We start from the raw sequence: 19,177 nt of genomic DNA, 5'->3' as shown, positions 1-19,177 counted from the left end.
AAGGAGATGATGTTCAGAGTGATGGGATTTGTCTTCCCAAGTAACTGTTTTTCTGTGATGGAACCTGGCTTTCCTGAGATGGCTGAACACCTTCCTCTTTCTGGGCATAGTGTTGCACCTCAGTGTTTTGTGTGGGGCCCAGAGCTGGACACAGGATTCAAGGTGTGGCCTCACTGGTGCCTGAGTACAGGGGAAAAATCACTGCCCTGGTCCTGCTGGCCACACCATTGCTGATACAGGCCAGGATTCCATTGGTCTTCTTGGCCACCTGGGCACACACTGGCAAACTGATGTGTCCATGCTCATGTTCAGCCACTGTTGACTAGCACCCCCAGATCTTTTCCCACTGGGCAGCTTTCCAGCCATTCTTCCCCAAGTCTGTAATGTAGCCTGGGGTTGTTGTGACCTAAGGACAGGACCCAGCACTTGGCCTTGTTGTGCCTCATATGATTGGCTTTGGCCCATTAATCCATCCTATCTGAACCCTTGTTTTGTTTTGCTTGTGTGTGGCCTTTGTCTTCCATATTAAACTGTCTTAACCCACATGCTTTCTCACTTTTACTCTTCCAGTTCTCTCCCTGCTTCCACTGTGGGGGAATGAGCAAGTGGCTGCATGGGGCTGAGTTGCCAGCTGGGGTTAAACCATGACACACTGGCACAGGTTGTCTAGAGCAGCCTTGGAGTCTCCATTCTTGGAGGTGGTCAGCCCGTGACCGGACAAGGCCCTGAGAAACTTCCAGCTTTAAAATAAGCTGTGTTTTGAGCATTGGATAAGGACAGGTGACTTTGAAATCCTTGTGTAAACCAAAATTATTCTATGAGTTTTAAACTCCTGCAGGTTAATAAAGCAAACTGAATCGAGTGTATTTGGAAGAGAGCTTGGACTCAAAAATGCTAATAAGGGATATTAGAATTTATTTTGGGGAACAAAAGAATCAACTACAAAGAGAAGTGGCTGCATCAATGAGTTAGCTTCTTTCTCTGCAGTCGGCCATACTTATTGGTGTATTCTTAATTCATAGAACATACAGAATAATTTGTATAAGGTCACCTTTTCCGCATGGTGTTGAGGGATGTGGTGAAGATCATGCATGTGGTTTTGATGACACGCCTAGATCTTTTGGAGACTTATTTATCAAGACTAAGAAGAAATACTTGATATATGAAAAATGACTGCTTAATGTAGAGATTAGTAAAAGAATTACAGAGAAGGAGCTGGTAAAAGTGATTAGTTTAATTAGAATAACTATTATCAAATAGCAGTAATTGCAGTGGAGTTCACTACGGATTGGTTGTGACTTCAGTATTTTTACTAGTGTGGCATATTGTGCTATTTGATGTGAGGGAAATAGAGTCAGTACACAGGTAACTTTATAGGAATTTGTTCTGAGGAAGCTAGACTGCTGGGAAAAAAAGCAGTTGTCTGGAATAGAGTGGGTGGCACAGCTGAAACTTCGTATGAAATGACGCATGAGGTTCTTGCAATCTGTAGTCAAAGAAAAACAGGTAATATTAAGATAGGTAGGTGCACAGATGAAGGAAGAGTGGAATAGGGAGTTTGACGAAATAATCTGGGGGGAGCTAAGTTCATCTCAGCAAACGTGAGGAGGTGATAATCACCAAACCAGGATAAGAACTCTTGTCAGTTAATTAAAGAAATTGGCACAGCGATATTTGTAAGTAAATTAATTACATTAAAACATAAGTCTGCTCATCTTAATATTAAAGGTCTTCAGTAAGACCATGGAAGAGAAGAATGTCACAAATTTAGAGGTGATGTCACCATTAATTTCTGTTACATAATGTAACACAACTTTTAGAAAGGAAGAAGTCAGTTCTAGAATATTTTTCTTGCTGTCTTGCAAACTCGATCACTAGCTCTGCATGATGTTGCAGAAGCAAGGGGAACAGGTTTGCTGAAATAAACACGGTCATAGAACCTGTATTAGCCTTAGAAATCTATTTATTTGGGCTGTTAATTCTATGCCATGATAAAGAATTTTGCTTCTTAGTTGCACAAGAAATGAAGTTGTCTGTACCATAATCTTGTTAATAGTTCTGCTGGTAATGTTTGTAATCTTTTTCACAATTTTAAATACTGAAGACTATCAGGTATCTTTAATCATACATATTCTGAGAACAAAAGCATTTTCTTTGCTTAACTGACTGCTACTGTTGCTTTTGTAGTGTGATGTGAGCACTGTATCTTATTTTGTAGCTGTAACAGTTTCATGAAATGGGGGAACAGCCATGCTAGTGCTTCTGCACAAGTCTTCTGCTCCCTTTTTTTGCTCCATTGCCATGTATATATATATATATATATATATATATATATATATATATAATTAATATGGGTTGTCACTATCAGCAGACCTATTTTGTAAGCTGCTGTGTTTCTTAACATATCTGCCATGCTAAAATATGACCCCAACAGGAAACGCTCACATTGTTTTCTGCTAGATTAATGAGTTAAATCAGTGCACTGAATGGCTTGATAAGTAGCAGAATTAGCACAAGGGATGGAGTAAGATGGCTTAGCCACTACTGGTGTTTGGGGGAAGGGGAGACTAAGAGCAGGAAAAGTGTGAAGCAAGACTTACCTTGTTGGCAGTATCAGACGGTTGATGTATTCAACTACAGTCAGTTTAGCAGTCTGCTGTCTCTTTACTCAGTTTAATGTGATTTTAGTAGATATATATGGCCATGATAATTACCTCAGATTTTGTGACTATTTTACACTTCTGTACTGTTAGTTGTGTAGATAATGAGACCTAATTTTATAGACTTTCATTCACTTCTACCATTATAAAAGAGTCTTCCTGAATTTTGTGATGGAGTCCAGTTTCTCATGTTAAGTAAACAGAATTTTCCTGTGAACATTAGGGAGGAGGCATTGCAAGCAGCAATGTGAGGTTCATCAAAGTGGTTTAGTTATTTTCATTTTGTTCTTAGGCTAATAATTGAAAATAACATAAAACATTATTGAATGTACAACTCACACTGAAGTAAAATTGGATAGAATGGAAGTAGTCTTTTAAGCAATGAGGAACATGTGATGGCAAGAAGGTGGAGTCCAGTCATACAAGTCCATCAGTAGTAAAATTTTCTCTGTTTGTGCTGTGAGAATGGTTTGGGGTGGGGGGAGGGAGCTGCGTGTGTGTGGTTTTTTAATTTATTAAAGTAAGTGGGTTCTACTGCTATTGAAATGACAAAATCAGGTTTTCTAAAAACAATAAAAAATTACTGAACACAAGGGAGTTGTGGAAATGTCTTTTGTGAAATTAAAAGTGTATAGCTATTATTGAACAGCAGTGTAGGCAATGTGCAAAAAGAATCAGAATTATCACTGAATCCCCACTTGATGTCATTGTTCCAGATAGCGATATTTTACCTGCTTTGCTTTATTTGTTTAAAAATCAAATAACTATTCCAAGCTTCTAATCATAATCCACAGTTATATATCATTATAGGACAACATCATGCAGAGTTATGTATCAGTACAGGACAATAATTCTAGTTTCTGTTCAAGTAATTAAACCTTTGAAGCAATCATTTTTTATTTCTGCTGTTAGTATTTGTGGATTTTTAGTAAATTGCCACATATTACCATCCTACCTGCAAATTTTAGAGAGGCAGATTAGTCTCAGCATGTGCCTGGAAGATTGTCAGAGCTCTGGTAGTGGTTTTCTTGCTTGATGTGATTGTCTGCACTTTTGATACTTCATGTTGTGTCAGTGGACTTCTACTTGAGCAAATGGAGCCAGCTTCTAAAATTCTGGCCATCTGTTGGAGAAGTCCCCTATCAGTTCTGTGTGTCTAAGTAATTACAACAGTTCCGAGCTGATTTTCACGGCTGTCTTAAAGAGTTCATTGCTTGAATATGGTGTAATGAAAAATTCATGCTAGTACAGGTCAGTAATAAGCTCTCACACAAAAGTAGCATTTTTCTTAATTTGATAGGTGTGTCACTCTGCTGAAGAACTACTAAAGCATTTAAAACTTGCCAGTTGGGAAAAGCTAACAGTTTGGGACTACTGCATTATTTTGAATGAAAGACTTGTGTTCACTGCTTAGAGAAGACTCAACACAAACACTCCCCCTTATGAAGTAAATAATCATCTGCATGAAATATCAGGAACTGTAGAGATAGAACACGGAGTAATGCATGCAAATTGAAAGAGGGGACATATAGGTTAGGTATTGGGAAGACATTCCTTGCTCTGAAAATGGCAAGACAGCTGGAGCAGGTTGCCCAGAGAGGTTGTGGGTGTCCCAACCTTGGCAGCATTGGCTTTGAGCAATCTGGTTGAGTAGGAGTTGGCATGGAGGTTTGGACTAGATGGTCTTTAATGTCCCTTCCTGTGTGTGTCCATCCACAGAAATTTAAGAATGATACAGCCTTCTTCATGGGGATGGAAGATGGTTAATAAAAGCCATTAAATAAGAGTATGCACAGATAGAAGGCTGCTCCAGATCTTTCTGTAGAATAGGCAAAGTATTAATCAAATCTGGGATTTTGAAATGTGTAGGCATTAGCTTTGTATGTTGGATTAATTATTTACTGTCTTCTGCCTATACAGCCAGCAGCCAGCTTCGGGTGTAGCCTACTCCCATCCAACCACAGTTGCCAGCTACACTGTCCACCAGGCCCCGGTGGCAGCGCACACGGTCACTGCAGCCTATGCCCCGGCCGCAGCCACGGTGGCAGTGGCCAGGCCTGCCCCGGTGGCCGTGGCAGCTGCTGCCACAGCTGCCGCCTACGGCGGGTATTCCACAGCAGCTACAGACTATGGCTACACGCAGCGGCAACAAGAAGCTCCACCACCACCGCCTCCTGTCACCACGCAGAATTACCAGGTAGGTTCCTGCTGTGTGATTTTTTTAAAATTTTTTTTTGAGAGGAGGAAGCCTGTTTGGAAAAGGAAATGTGATTTTTTGCAACTGCTGCTGTAAAGTAAAACAGTGTCTTCCATTTGCTTAGATGTTGGCTTGATGTGCAGTAAACTGGGCCATGGAGCTGAAAAGACTGTTCCAGTAAAAATTTTCTGTAGAGGTAGAAATAGTTCATTTGTCAGATTCCTGGGTGCCACTGGAGTCTAGTACCAAGCTTGTGAGGACAGAAGATTGCCCTAGGAGATAAACTACCCTGTAGGTAGATTTTGGATATCCTCTTCTGGGATCCCTGCCTGTCTGTGGATACAGGCTCTTGCAAAAGGGCTTTTGCTCTCTTTCATCTTGAAATACTGTGTTTCTTGCAATAGTTTTTCAACTTTTTAATTCTGAACTTAGCAGCGCATTATCTAGATTCTAATTAGCATTTTGGTTTGTTTAAAAGGACTATATTATTGCTTCATGTTCTCAATTATTTTGTATAGCTTCTATAATTCATTTTATATTATGAGGTCAGTTATTAGATAGATTTGGAAAAAAAAGAGTCCCTATACTAAGTAAAATAATTCCTGTTTACACAGGTTGGACAAAAAAAGATTTTGTTGTTCTATTTCTTGGAATTAAAAATAATTTTAATACATTAGTGTATTTCAGCTCTAGCAATTCATGCCTGTTCCCCCTCAGTTGGTCAGCTCTTTGTGCTTTACCATAAACATGGTGAGGGTGAGAGAATGTTTGTACATGCATATAGTGGCTTCCAGGTCATCCCCTTCTAAGCTTATTAGAGGTCTACTGAGTTGAAAATGTATCAAAAGAGCAAGTTGTATTGCCTTTGAAGACTAGTTATGGTTCCCTGATGAACTAGTTGATATAGCAAACAGTAAAGAAGGCTTTAAAAGTACCACTTTCATACTCTGAAAAATATAACCAAGAGAAATGTTAATGATGAGATTTTTAAAGCCAGTAAAGGCTTATGTTTCTACCCCTGAGAATTTATTAGGACTTGTAGAAAATCATGTTTTGTAGAGATATGTGGTGGGTTTTTTCTTAATATTTTACAGAAATAGAATCTGATACTATCATTAAAAACCATTGAGGGTAGATGCTTTTCAAAAATAGTTTGATAGAGAAAGGGATTAATAGCATGAGGATAATTCCAGTATTGAGTCTGTGGAAGGCGGTTAGGGCAGTTTCAGGCCTGAAGTATCCATGAAAGTAAATTTAATTTCTCTAATGCATATACTGTATGTGTAGGTGGGGAGTTTTTATTTTACTTGAGTAGGCCAGAAGACAATACATTGTTAATTTGACTCTGCTAATCATTTCTGTTACTCTAGCAATTAACCTAGAGGTGGTTTCTCTGTTTTGAATTCTTAGGATTCCTACTCTTACGTTCGATCCACTGCCCCAGCTGTGACATATGACAACAAACAATATTATCAGCAGCCAACCGTGACTGCGGCGGCCGTGGCTGCTGCTGCCCAGCCACAGCCCTCAGTGGCTGAGTCCTACTACCAGACAGGTGGGTGGCATGATTCAAGCTGCTCTTGTTGCTCACAGTCTTGTTGACTACTTTAAGCCTCAAAAATAGTTGTTTGACTGCTTCACATTATCTTCTTTTTTTAAGTTTTGTTGTGTAATCTGTGTCACTGTGTGGAAAGTTTTTCTGTGCCTAGAACTTCTAGAACTGTGCCTAGAACACTTGTGATGTTGCCATAAGTAGCTGCCTCTGAGGTTTGGACTGCCACTAAATACACTCAAAACATACTTCTAGGCAAAGTTCTTACTGATTTGTCTAGAAACCTTGCTGAAGTAGTTGAGATAATCAGTGTTGTGTTCAGATGATAACTCAGTTAGAAATATTATTTTGGTTCTCTAGGTACTTCATGTATATAATTATCTCATTATTCATATCATGATTGCTACAAATCATGAATCCTGCTTAGGTTTTTTTATGTAGAATTAAGAGGTAAGTTAAGGTGTGTTTTGGTTTGAGTATTCTAGTAAAACTGTTGGATAAGAAGGTTGTTTAAAACCATGTTAAAAACATGATAGCACAGTTAAAAACAAATAAATTTAAGGCTTACTACTGTGAGCTGTGATTTGATTGAGATACATGGTATGCAGTGTATAGCCATGACAGTAAACCAACCCAATGCCCAGCACTAAAAAGCAAAACAAATGAAATAAAACTCCCAAAACAAACCCCCACTTCTTACACATTTGTTCACAAGCATGTTGTTAATTTTCCTTTAGTATGGTTTACATTTCATTCAACTAAAATATGTCAATGTTTCTACATTTGTATTTTCTATCCTCATTAGCTCCAAAAGCAGGATATAGCCAAGGGGCAACTCAGTACACCCAAGCCCAGCAAACACGGCAAGTGACAGCTATAAAACCTGCAACCCCCAGTCCAGCAACAACGACATTTTCCATATATCCAGTGTCCTCGACTGTGCAGCCAGTGGCAGCTGCAGCCACTGTTGTTCCATCCTATACTCAGAGTGCGACATACAGCACAACCGCAGTAACTTACTCTGGTAAGAATTTTGCATGTTTTCTTGCTGGGATCTTTGAAGTTGCTGCAGAAGAGGCTTTCACTGTTCAGAAGTTTAGCAGTTCATGCTCAATTACATCGTAGTCTGCTGAGAGGTAGCAACCAGTTCAGTCATTACAGTGGCAGAATGTTCTGGTGTATCTTAAAAAGAGTTTTGATGTCTTACGTACCTGTTTTTTAGATGTGAGAATATACAAAGTACTAGCATTACTGATTAAGCAGTGACTTATTGTAAGGTGAAAAGGAAAAAACAAGGAATATAAGGAAATGCATCCACATAGATGTTACTCCCAGGAAATAGGAAGGGTGCATGCAGTTACAGAGATAGGGAGGAACAGTTCAGTATAAATCTTTTGAGTTTTGATTGTCCTGACCCAAAATGGAATGAGAAATGTGTGCTGGGAAGACTTTTATTCAACCATTAGGAATTCAAAACATAATTAAAGACGAAAATATGGTAACTTCATTGCCATAGATGGTAATTAACTGGCATGTTATAGCTACCCTGAACTTTGTTTTCTTTTGTTTCCTGCTTAAAAAGGGATTTTTATACTTTCTTGAGATAGAGCCTAGTTTCCTTGATTTATTCAACTAGAAATCAAGGACTGTGTAGCAAAGTTTTAGTGAGTGAAGCATCTTCTCTTTACCAAAACAACTTAAATCACTGAAATAAGGTGTAATAGCACTAGATGTTTTGTCTTTTATCTTAATTTTTTCCCCTTCCTCTCCATATTATCCGTCCATGCCATTTGGAAACATGAACAGCAAATCTGGTTCTAGGTGATTGCTTGCTTCATGTGGCCTTTGCTAAATCTTTCACTAAAATTCTTGTTCCATCATGCCCAGTCTTCCCAGATGTACCAGGAAATTTCATATGTTGTCTAGGGATGGTTTGATATATCTAACATCACTGTGTGTCTGCAAAGATGTGTCTAGAATTGAATATATTCCAACACAATTGTTGGCTGTATATTTGTCTACTGTGAAACATGAAGCCAAATTCAAAACTGCCTGACAAGATCTCAGTGAATTACTAACATCTTGCCTTGCCCCTCAACTGTTATGCAACATGATTTGAATTAGTGTATTATGTAATTGATACATTATATATGGTGATGTAACATTTGTTTTTATTTTAATTTTTCAGGTACCTCCTATTCTGGCTATGAAGCTGCAGTGTATTCAGCTGCATCGTCCTATTACCAACAGCAGCAGCAACAGAAACAGGCAGCAGCAGCTGCTGCTGCTGCTGCTGCGACAGCTGCTTGGACAGGGACCACCTTTACTAAAAAGGCACCATTCCAAAATAAACAACTGAAACCAAAACAGCCTCCCAAACCACCCCAGATCCACTACTGTGACGTTTGCAAGATCAGCTGTGCTGGACCACAGGTATCTGTATTATGTGTTATTCTACTGTGCTTTATACTACTATACTACTGCTATATTCCACTATACTCTATTCATAATTTCTTCAGCTAAAAAATCTTACCCTCCTGAGTGTCACAGAATTGCAGAATAGCCTGGGTTGGAAAGGACCTTGAAGATCATCTGGTTCCAAGCTCTCTGCTGTAGGCAGGGACACCTTCACCAGAGCAGGTTGCTCAGAGCCCCATCCAGCCTGGCCTTGAGCACTTCCAGGGATGGGGCACCCACAGCTTTTGTAGGCAGCTGTGTCAGTGCATCATCACCTTCACTGTAGAGAATTTCTTCTTAATACCTTAACCTACTTTCTTTCAGTTTGAAGCCATTGCCTCTTGTCCTGTCACTCCATGCTTTTGTAAAAAGTCTCCATCTTTCTTATAAACTTCCTTTACCTGGAAGGTCCCACTTAGGTCACCCCAAAGCCTTTTCCAGGCTGAACAAACCAAATTGTCTTAGCCTTTCCTCATAGGAGGGGTGCTTCATCCCTCTAACCAAGAGTATTTGTTAATCTTTAGACCTGATTCCATACTTGTACTAAAGGAATAATGAAATAAAAATGAGTACTATTATAGAAAGAGTTCCTGTTGGAAGACATAAAGATACATCCTCTGAGCTTGTATAGAGGAGCTTCACCTGACTTCAGAATTATATGAAACTTTGAAAGTGATTTATTTCCTTAGCATAGGAAACTTCTTAGAAAATACTGTTTTGAAAGCTGTGGAATTACACAAATTTTGTGAATGGGAAACCTGAAAATTTATTCTTTGTTATATTTCAATTTCCCAGTTTAGTGTCACAGTGGGTAAAAGTGCCTAGAAAGTAGATACAAAGTAATGCAGAATGTTTGTCTGAGTCTGGCTAAACTGTTCTTTTACTTTAGGTAAACTTGTCATTATTTTCTACCCTGTCTGCTCTAGATTGCCAGTGTTAATATAGGAACTAATACCAACTTCTGCATTTCATTTTCAGTACAGCTTTATTTGTGCACTACCTTCTTTTAAATTGATTTTTCTGTTTATCTGGATACACTTAAAAGTTTGAGGGAAGCTGAAAATGAAGAACAATTGAATGCAATGCAGGAAACTGCAGTTTCTGATCCTATCAAGTTTTCAGTGATGTTATCTGTTGACCACTACTTGGTTGGGAGGTTGAGAAGTCAGAGGAGAAAAGCCTGTATTGTTTTACCTAAGGGTGGAATCCTGTTGCTGGAGAAGAAAATTTTCTGGTCTTAGAAGTATCCTGTTAATGCATGCCATACTGCAGAAATGTTCAGTGTAGGAGGTACTTCTTAGGTAAAATGTGTGTTTTCTGCCATGTTTTATATTAGATGTGATCACAGGAATGATGAACCAGCAGTACAAAGACAGCTTACTGTGTGTTTTGTTTATTTAAACAGACTTACAAAGAACACTTAGAAGGCCAGAAACACAAAAAGAAAGAAGCAGCATTAAAAGCTTCCCAGAACACCACCACCAACAGTACTTCTGCTCGTGGAACTCAGAATCAGTTGCACTGTGAGCTCTGTGATGTGTCTTGCACTGGGGCAGATGCTTACACTGCCCATATTCGTGGAGCCAAGCATCAGAAAGTAAGAGGTTTCTGTTCTTACCATGCAAGTCAATATATACATTTGTGCCCATCATTTTTTCTCATTTTAAGGAAGGAGAAAATACGCAGAAACAGTATAATTTAAATTATTTTATTTAAAAAATTTCGTTATTCTTTTCCTTTCAAACTTGTCTTTAGGCTCACTATTAGAAGGGCATTGTTGAAAGAAAGGGGGGAATATATTGCGATGTCATCAGTGACAAGAGGATATATCAGTATATCATCCAAATCATAGGAAGAAGGTGTGGAATGAGATGAGGGAAAGGAACCTTTGAGGACATGTGGTACTATGCTTGTGTCCCCTAACTTTTCTCAAGACCTTTCTTGAGATTCATCTTATTTGTCTTGCTGGGACAGAAAATCTTTCAGTGCACTTTGAAACACTGTAAGCTAAGTTCGTGCAAAGAACAGGCATCATTCTTTGATACTTCTTGCAAAGAAAACTGTCCTCTGGAAGCAAGAAGCAATGTCCTATAGTAGGTTTTATAATTAATATGTTTATAAGACTTCTGGTACACATGTTTTTCTTATTGTTTGGATGCTCTTTTGTGGTCATCCTGGAATAAAAACTGTGGGCTGCACTGTGAAATGCTGTGACCTGTGTTTTAAACTTGGCCATACAATAGTAAGTGCAATGATAGGTAGAATATGTGTTTAGAAGTTACAGATTTTCCTCATAACTCTGGAAAGATTAATGTCACTAACAAATGCAGTATTAATACTCTGCTTTTACAGCTCTTTACATCTCAGGACATCACAGGCATCAGTAGCATTGTTCCTACTAAAATAAATAAATCTCATATCATGTTGAAAATAATCTTCCTCCAAGACCAAAAATCAAAATTTAGAGACACTTGTCCAGTGTTCTTCCTTTAAAGAACAACCCAAGAAAGGGTTGTGCTCAATAACTCCATAGGTATATGAAGTATGGTATATATTATCCTTTTATATTTGGATATAGTTTTCTCTTTGTGATAGTCGCAAGCCATTGCTGGGTTTAGGTTCTTACCAGTGTGAAAATGGTATCTCAAAGGACTCCATTACTGTGGTAACTAAAGAACTGTGTGCATTCCACTGGAAAAAAAGTAATTTGAGCACTTGCTTGAGTTTAAATTGATACTATTGTGTGACATTATTGTGTTGGATTTCTGATAGGAACATAAAAACTAAGAACAAAAGCCTAAGAAATTAATATGGACAGTTGTGTGCATATCATGGTTGTGTACATGTTCACTTTTTAAGGCATGTCTCAAAATTTTTTACTGCTGTTTTCAACACTTAGTCTTTAGTTTTGATCTTGCGTGGTATTTTTGTATGGATTACTTGCATTGCTTTTTTAGATGGTGGTCAGCAGATGCCAAAGAGTATTATTCCATGAGAGACATGTTATAGAAAGGCCTGTGCTTATCAATTCTAAGAATAAGCATGTATCTCTTTACTTTCTATGAGATACTAAAGAGCTCTGAAATACCTCTTGAATCTTCCTTAACTATTTCTAAATATTAGGGAAAAAAAAAGGAAGACATTTACCTAAGGAGTCTCTTCAGCTTGGCTAAGTAATGTGTAACGTCATTCAATATGAAGACTCGTCAAATGTAGCAATCAAAAGACACAGTGTTGCTCAATTTGAATTAAATTAGTCTTGGTTGCAAATATTGTTTGGAACCAAAGTAGTTCAGTGTTTTGCCCTTTCGAGGGCGACTAAAAAGTGATGAGGCAACAAAACAGATACATTGAAACACTAGGAGCAAAATGTATTCTTGAACTTACCCAGAGTTGTAAGCTTGTTGTATTTCTGTTCTTACCTAAACAGCTGTGGGAGAAAATGCCTGAATTTCTGAATTTCTAATGCAAGTGAGCAATGTGAGATAACAAGTAGCTATTTTCTTGTTATAGATGACAAGAGCTTTTACATGTCCCTATTTTTTTTCCCAAGACCACTTTTTGTAAAAAAAAACCAAAAAAACCCAAAAAAAAAACCAAAAAAAAACACAAAAACAAGCTAAGTTTTTTTTTTATATTGATTTTTTTTTTGCTTTACAGCTGTCTCAGGGAGATCATGTTATGAATTTCTCTTCCTACTTACAGGTAGTAAAGTTGCATACAAAACTTGGCAAGCCCATTCCTTCGACTGAACCAAATGTGGTTACCCAAGCTACTTCCTCAACATCCACATCTGCTTCCAAACCAACTGCCTCTGCTTCAAATATAGCAACTAGCAGCAGTACAGTGAACTCCTCTGTTGCATCCTCCGCAGTGAAAATTCTTACTCCCACGGCAAACACATCACTTAACACCGCTTCCAACAACAAAACATCTTCAACCGCTGCTAATATAGCTGTGAAGAAAATATCTACACCGAAAATAAATTTTGTTGGCAAGTACAGAAGTCAGTCTTTATTTTGAAACATAACCTATTCTGTAAATTTTTCTTAAGACCTAGTGCAGCAGACACAAATGCATTTAGGTAACTCCATGCATGAGTTACTCTGCTGTGTTTAAGGGAATTACTGATAAGCGAGAATGTCTATAAAAGTTTTGCTTCAAAATTTTCTGCCCAGTTGTTTCCACCTGGCCCCTCTTGAATACTTTTCCCACCTTCATAAGAAGCCTTCCCACCTTTGGTTTCTTACGTAGTAGCTGCTGGAATATTGCAGTTTATAGTCCTAATTTCAGTGCACAGCCTGGGCTGTTAATGCGCCTGCAATAGATTGGCAGCTTGTGATGGGCAACTGAAACATCCTTTTTCAGTGAAAAACTAACCATGTAAACTTTGAACTGGACATAACAGAGATGGGAAGCAGCTGTTGCACAATAAGCTATCCTGCTCTTCAAGGAAAGACCTATACAGTTGCAACACTAGGGTTATACTGCCTTTACTAGTACAAACATTATAAAGTTTTGAAGTACTTTTTCTTTTATAAATTTACAAAGTAACAAGAAAAGAGATTATTAAAATGCATTTTCTGAGTTGATCCCCATTCAGTCCTGTCCCTTGAAAAAGCAGTAAAACAAATAACAAAAATGGAGATTTTATAAAGCAGAAATTTTTCTTGTTAGAATAAACAACTTCAGTGTTTAAGTAACCTGAGTGTTGTTAAATTTACTGTTAAAATATTTAGTTGTATTGAAAATATATTTAAGTTTTGGTTGATTTTAAAATCCGATAGATTTCAAAAGACCTATAATTCTTTGCCCAGTTCATAGATATTTGCAAATAAAATCTCCAGTTTGCACATTACGTTTAATCACATTCTCATTTTATGAAGAGTAATAATTTAACTTTTTTTTTTTGATTTCTAGGTGGTAATAAGCTTCAGACAACAGGAAGTAAAATGGAAGAAATGAAATCAGCTGAAAGTGTTAAAACGCCTCCTGCTGCTACAGTGCAAACACAGGAAGTAAAACCTGACACAGCAGCTGAACCAGTGACTCCCACAACTCTTGCTGCCTTGCAAAGTGATGTCCAACCAGTGGGCCATGATTATGTGGAGGAGGTATTAATATGAAAATACTTATTATTTTTTAATTGTTATAGTGAAACATAATCATAGAGTGATTGAGGTTGCCAGGGACTTCTTTAGGTCATCTCATTCAGTCACCCTGCTTAAGAAGGACCACCTACAGCCAGTCACCCAAAACCATGTCCAGATGGTTTTTGAGCATGTCAAAGGATGGAGACTCCAAAACTTCCCTGAGCAGTTGTGTGAGAGCGCCGTCAGTCACAGTAAAACAGAGTGTTCTGATGTTCCGCTGTTTTTCACTTGGTGCTAATTGGCTCTGGTCCTGGCACTGGGCACCATTGAAAAAAGTCTGTCTCTGTCCTCTTTGCACCCTTCCTCCAGGTATTTATATTCACTGATATGATCCCCCTCAGCCTCCTCTTCCCTAGGTGCGACAGTTGAGGTCCCTCTCGATGTCAGCGCAACCCTTCGCATATCACCAACTCCTCTTAGTTTTGTGTTGTCAGCAAACTAGCCGAGGATACATTCTCCCCCATCATCCAGAGCATTACTGAAGATGTTACAGGACTGTGTTGATTCTGGGGGCACATTGCTAGCTCCTGGCCTCCAACTGGGCTTCATTCTGCTGATCACCACCCTTGGCCAGGCTGTTCAGACAGCTTTCAGTCTACCTCACTGTATACTTATCCAGCCTATGCATTAGCAGCTTGTGTAGGTGGATATTGTGGTGAGACTGTGTCCAAGGTTTTACTGAAGTCCACAGGGACAATATTGACTGCTCTGCCTTCATCTGCCAGGCCTTCACCTTGGTGAAGTTGTGCTGACTGCTCCTGATGGTTTTCTTGCCCTCATTGTACCTGGAAATGGTTTCCAGGATTAGCTGCTCTATTGCCTTCCCAGAGATCAAGATGAGGTTGACTGTAATTCCCTGGGTTCTCCTTGAAGATAAGAGTGACAATGCATTGAACCTGCAAAGGCTTGTGCCTATATTTACATTTTTGTGTTGTGCATATTTCTTTTGTGCTTCACGTGGTTGGTATGAGATAGGTGGATCAACTCTGATGTAAATTTTGCCTGATACACAGGTTTGTGATTTATTAGCTCACCATGTTCAGGTTTGAATTTACAGCTGTGCACTCTTTCGAATGGAAGGACCTCATTCCCTGCGCATTACCAAGCATAATGGTGTGTCTGTCAGAAATGAAGGTTCTACTTTTCTACTTTGCCTTCTTTCAGTTATTGTGTGAACTTCTTAACGTGTCTTGTGACAGATAGATATTGACAGGTGGCACTGGATAATTAGATTGATGAATAATTAAATTTTATATCAACCTTATAAAATAAAAAAGAAATTACCAAATGTGTTATAACTTAATTTTCCAGGTAAGGAATGATGAAGGAAAGGTGATCCGCTTTCACTGTAAACTCTGTGAATGCAGTTTTAATGATCCTAATGCCAAGGAGATGCATTTGAAAGGGCGGCGGCACAGACTTCAGTACAAGGTAAAAATGCTAATGCTTATCTCTGAAAATGGACCAGATATCAGCTAACTGGTCTGGTCACCTGTTCTTAGATTTAAAGATTAGACAAAAGCAGGCACTCTGAGTGAACAGCATGTAAAAAAAGAGAAATATATTTCATAGACAGTATAGTCTTTAAAGAATAATGCAAACTGTGAAATTATATATTGGTTGAGGCTTTTAAAAATGTTTTAAATGTTGCTTGTAGTCCAAGCAATGCAAGCAAAAATAGGTTCTTTATGTTGCTTACTATGAAATGTAAAGAGTATAAAATGGTATTGCTCAGTGTTTTTGGTAGGAGTAACAACACACACTCTTTGTGTTGCAGACTTTTTAATGATAAGTGCATTTGTGCAGTTCTAAAACTGCATTTTACTCATTTTGATTTTATTGTAGATGAGTAGTGTATGTTAAATATGTCAGAACTACTCCATAACCTTGAGATGAGGACAGGAAAGCAACAATTAATTCATTACTTTTCTGATCTAGAAAAAAGTAAATCCAGACTTACAAGTAGAAGTAAAGCCCAGTATTCGAGCAAGAAAAATTCAAGAAGAGAAGATGAGGAAACAGATGCAGAAAGAAGAATACTGGAGAAGGCGAGAAGAGGAAGAACGCTGGAGGATGGAAATGAGGTAATGCATTATATTTCATGAATGAATGTGACAACCTGCTGTCAGATTGTCTGAAACTAAACTCCATAATTACTTATTTTAAATACTTTAGAGAACTGTGTACTGTCTTATTTTAAATTGTCATTTTCTCACTGGGATTTTTGTTTGCTACTGTTAAATCCTTCTCAGTAATGCAGAGTTAGTAGAATTACTTTGCAATAAATGCAGACCTACTTTCACAGCAATAATTCATGTTGTTACCATCTCTTCATTGGTATTTGCTTATGACTGCTAGAAGTTGTTGAGGACAGAGAAGGATCTGTCTAGAGCAATATCAAGTATTAACTGCTGTATAAAGAGAGCACTTTGACTGATTCACTTCAGGCGATATGAAGAGGACATGTACTGGAGGAGAATGGAGGAAGAGCAGCATCACTGGGATGACCGTCGCAGAATACCAGATGGAGGATATCCTCATGGCCCTCCAGGACCACTAGGTCTGCTGGGAGTTAGACCTGGAATGCCTCCTCAACCCCAAGGACCAGCTGTGAGTTTCTTAACTTGAGAAAAAAATTAAACTATTCTTACCAAGAGACACAGTTAAGAAATACAAAATTACTCAGTGCTACTTCAGTTGTCTTTGGTGTTTCTTAATAAAGGATTTGGAAAAGAGAAGAAGAAATTATATGCTAATGAAATGGGATAGGTGTACTAGTCCTCCAAAATAAGTCCAATGAAATGACAAGAGGATGCTTTAAATATTGCTTCTTATGAAACAAGTCATACTGGTTTTTCCTATTTTTTTACTTTATTTGATTGCATTATACAACATTATTTACCTAATTGTGGACAAATGTATGGATAAAAAATGTCTGGGTCATCAGTCTTGGAGAATAATGCTTAGTGGTTCATCATACTCTAGCAATGTGGAGTGCCGTACCACTTGGGTTGATTCTGGCATTAGACTGATAAACACCTTACCAGGGATCTGAAAGGTGATGAGGATCTGAAAGGTGATGAAGTGAGTGCACACTGCTGAGGTTTGCAGCTGGCATGAACCTGAATCGCGTTGGGATGGGGAGAATAGCTGATACCTTTGATGGCAACCATCCAGAGGCACCTAGGTGGGCTGTAGGAGTGGAACATTATGGAATTCTGCAAGTACAAATGCCTAATGCTGCACTCAGAAAGGAAGAACCCTTTGCATTGATAGAGGCTAGGTAGCAGCTCTGCTGAAAGTGATCTGGGGGTCCTGGCAAGCATCAGTCTGGGCATGAGTCAGCAGCGTGCCCTGGCAGAAGGGCCAGCAGCAGCCTGGGCTTTAACAGGACCACAGTCAGTAGATTAAGGGAAGTGATCAGCTTTCATTAAACCCTAACTTCAATACTACATTTAATTTTGGGCTTTCCAGTAGAAGATACATAAAATATAACAGGCTCAGTGTGGAGCTGCCAAGGTGTTCGGGTGTCTGGAGCACTTGCCCTGTGAGGAGAGACTGAGGCATCTGGGATTGTTCAGCATGGAGAAGAGAGAGCTACAGTGGGACAGAATAGACTTCTAATAGCTGTGCTTTATAAAGGATATGGAGCCAGGCTTTTTATAGTCACGAGAGGGTGAGATATATCCAGCTTAAGCAAACAGGAGATTTACACTGAATACAGGAAATAATTTTTTTTTTTGGTGTAGGTGTTGTGCAGCCACCATCTTTGAAGGTTTTCCAAATCTAACAGGCTAAAGCCCTCAGCAATATGATGTGGTCTTACAGCTGACCATGTTTCAACAGGAGGTTGGATTAGATGACCTTCTGAGGTTGTCCTGTACAATCCTGTGATTGTACAAAAGTAATCATGGATACTTTATTTTGCAGAAATATCCAAGTATTTTCCAGCTGATAGAAAGGCAAGAGATATTAATGTTGAGGAGTACCTCTGGTCATGGGATTTGACCTTAGTCTAATTTTGATATACTTCATGTCTTTTCAGACGTGATTGATTGTGACAGTGTAGGCTGTTGAGGAAACTTCATGTTTCCTCAACATTTCAGAGATGTGAGGTTTGAATATTCTGTTCCTTAGCCACATGTTTGGGTTTTGGTCATTTTGTCTCATTTGTGAACCTGGAAGTGCACTCAGGTTTCAGAAGAACATTTTTTGTCTGTTCAGCCTCTGCGCCGCCCTGACTCCTCTGATGACCGCTACGTGATGACGAAGCATGCTGCTATATATCCAACTGAGGAGGAGCTTCAGGCTGTCCAAAAAATTGTTTCTATTACTGAGCGTGCTTTGAAGCTGGTTTCTGACAGCATGACTGATCATGAAAAAAGCAAGAACAAAGAGGGAGATGACAAAAAGGATGGCAGTAAAGACAGGTATTTTTTAAATTACTTTTTAAGAATTTTATTGTTTTTCCTTACCCTGTTATCAGTGCTTCCACGATTTCATCTCTTTGGGCTTTTATGCAGTATTTTGAAGTCTCAGAAAGATGTGGAGTACTATTATATTTTACTTTTCTATCTTTAGGATTATTTTTATGATTTTTACATTGTTATTTTAAATGCAACTTTTAACTACAATTCACAGAGCTTTGAAAGGTGTTTTACGGGTGGGCGTTTTGGCTAAAGGTTTGCTACTCCGTGGAGATCGAAATGTCAATCTTGTTTTGTTGTGTGCTGAGAAGCCCTCCAAGACGTTACTCAGTCATATTGCTGAAAGCCTCCCTAAGCAACTTGCAGTAAGTAGAATTTAGATTTTTGGATTTGAATTTTTATAAAATTACTGTGAAAATGTGTCCTCAAGTTAAATGTGTGCAGGACTCACTGTGCTGCTACATGACATAGTTCAGCTTCAGTTTCTTTCCATTTTCTGGGTGTTTTCATCTGAATTCAGAGACTGCTGCATGTTCTGCTTCCTCTATATTGTGTCCATACAAGCACGTGCTCTAGCAGTGTAGTATCAATCACCATTTAACAGATTTCTTTTATTTGGGAAATAGAAATGAGTACAAGAAAGACCATTAATCAGTTACCAGTAGCAATAGAGATAATTACAGCACGTTACATGTTACTGCACACCTGCTGCCTCAAGGTCAAAGTTCTCC

At 38.6% G+C, this 19,177-nt stretch overlaps 1 protein-coding gene and 1 non-coding gene across 4 annotated transcripts in view; both read left to right on the top strand.

Annotated features, from left to right (window-relative positions):
- ZFR (zinc finger RNA binding protein) overlaps positions 1-19,177 on the top strand; it is a 47,606-nt gene that overhangs the window by 14,027 nt on the left and 14,402 nt on the right. For all 3 annotated transcript variants that reach the window (XR_010994431.1, XM_068176342.1, XM_068176344.1), the window contains 12 exons: positions 4,581-4,857; positions 6,268-6,412; positions 7,215-7,433; positions 8,598-8,842; positions 10,272-10,463; positions 12,572-12,872; positions 13,787-13,980; positions 15,331-15,450; positions 15,958-16,103; positions 16,467-16,629; positions 18,244-18,449; positions 18,661-18,811. Coding sequence is in view for 2 of the 3 variants with exons in the window: in XM_068176342.1 (XP_068032443.1) it covers positions 4,581-4,857; positions 6,268-6,412; positions 7,215-7,433; positions 8,598-8,842; positions 10,272-10,463; positions 12,572-12,872; positions 13,787-13,980; positions 15,331-15,450; positions 15,958-16,103; positions 16,467-16,629; positions 18,244-18,449; positions 18,661-18,811 (2,359 nt within the window). In the remaining variant the exon portion in view is untranslated. The remainder of the gene's footprint in view (positions 1-4,580; positions 4,858-6,267; positions 6,413-7,214; positions 7,434-8,597; positions 8,843-10,271; positions 10,464-12,571; positions 12,873-13,786; positions 13,981-15,330; positions 15,451-15,957; positions 16,104-16,466; positions 16,630-18,243; positions 18,450-18,660; positions 18,812-19,177) is intronic.
- LOC137465546 (small nucleolar RNA SNORA66) lies at positions 1,860-1,997 on the top strand. The gene has a single exon (XR_010994688.1). It is a non-coding gene; the product is annotated as a small nucleolar RNA SNORA66 (small nucleolar RNA).

Source organism: Anomalospiza imberbis, chromosome Z (assembly GCF_031753505.1).
Source record: "Anomalospiza imberbis isolate Cuckoo-Finch-1a 21T00152 chromosome Z, ASM3175350v1, whole genome shotgun sequence".
Classification (NCBI taxonomy): domain Eukaryota; kingdom Metazoa; phylum Chordata; class Aves; order Passeriformes; family Viduidae; genus Anomalospiza; species Anomalospiza imberbis.
This window is presented reverse-complemented; position numbering and strand designations above follow the sequence as displayed.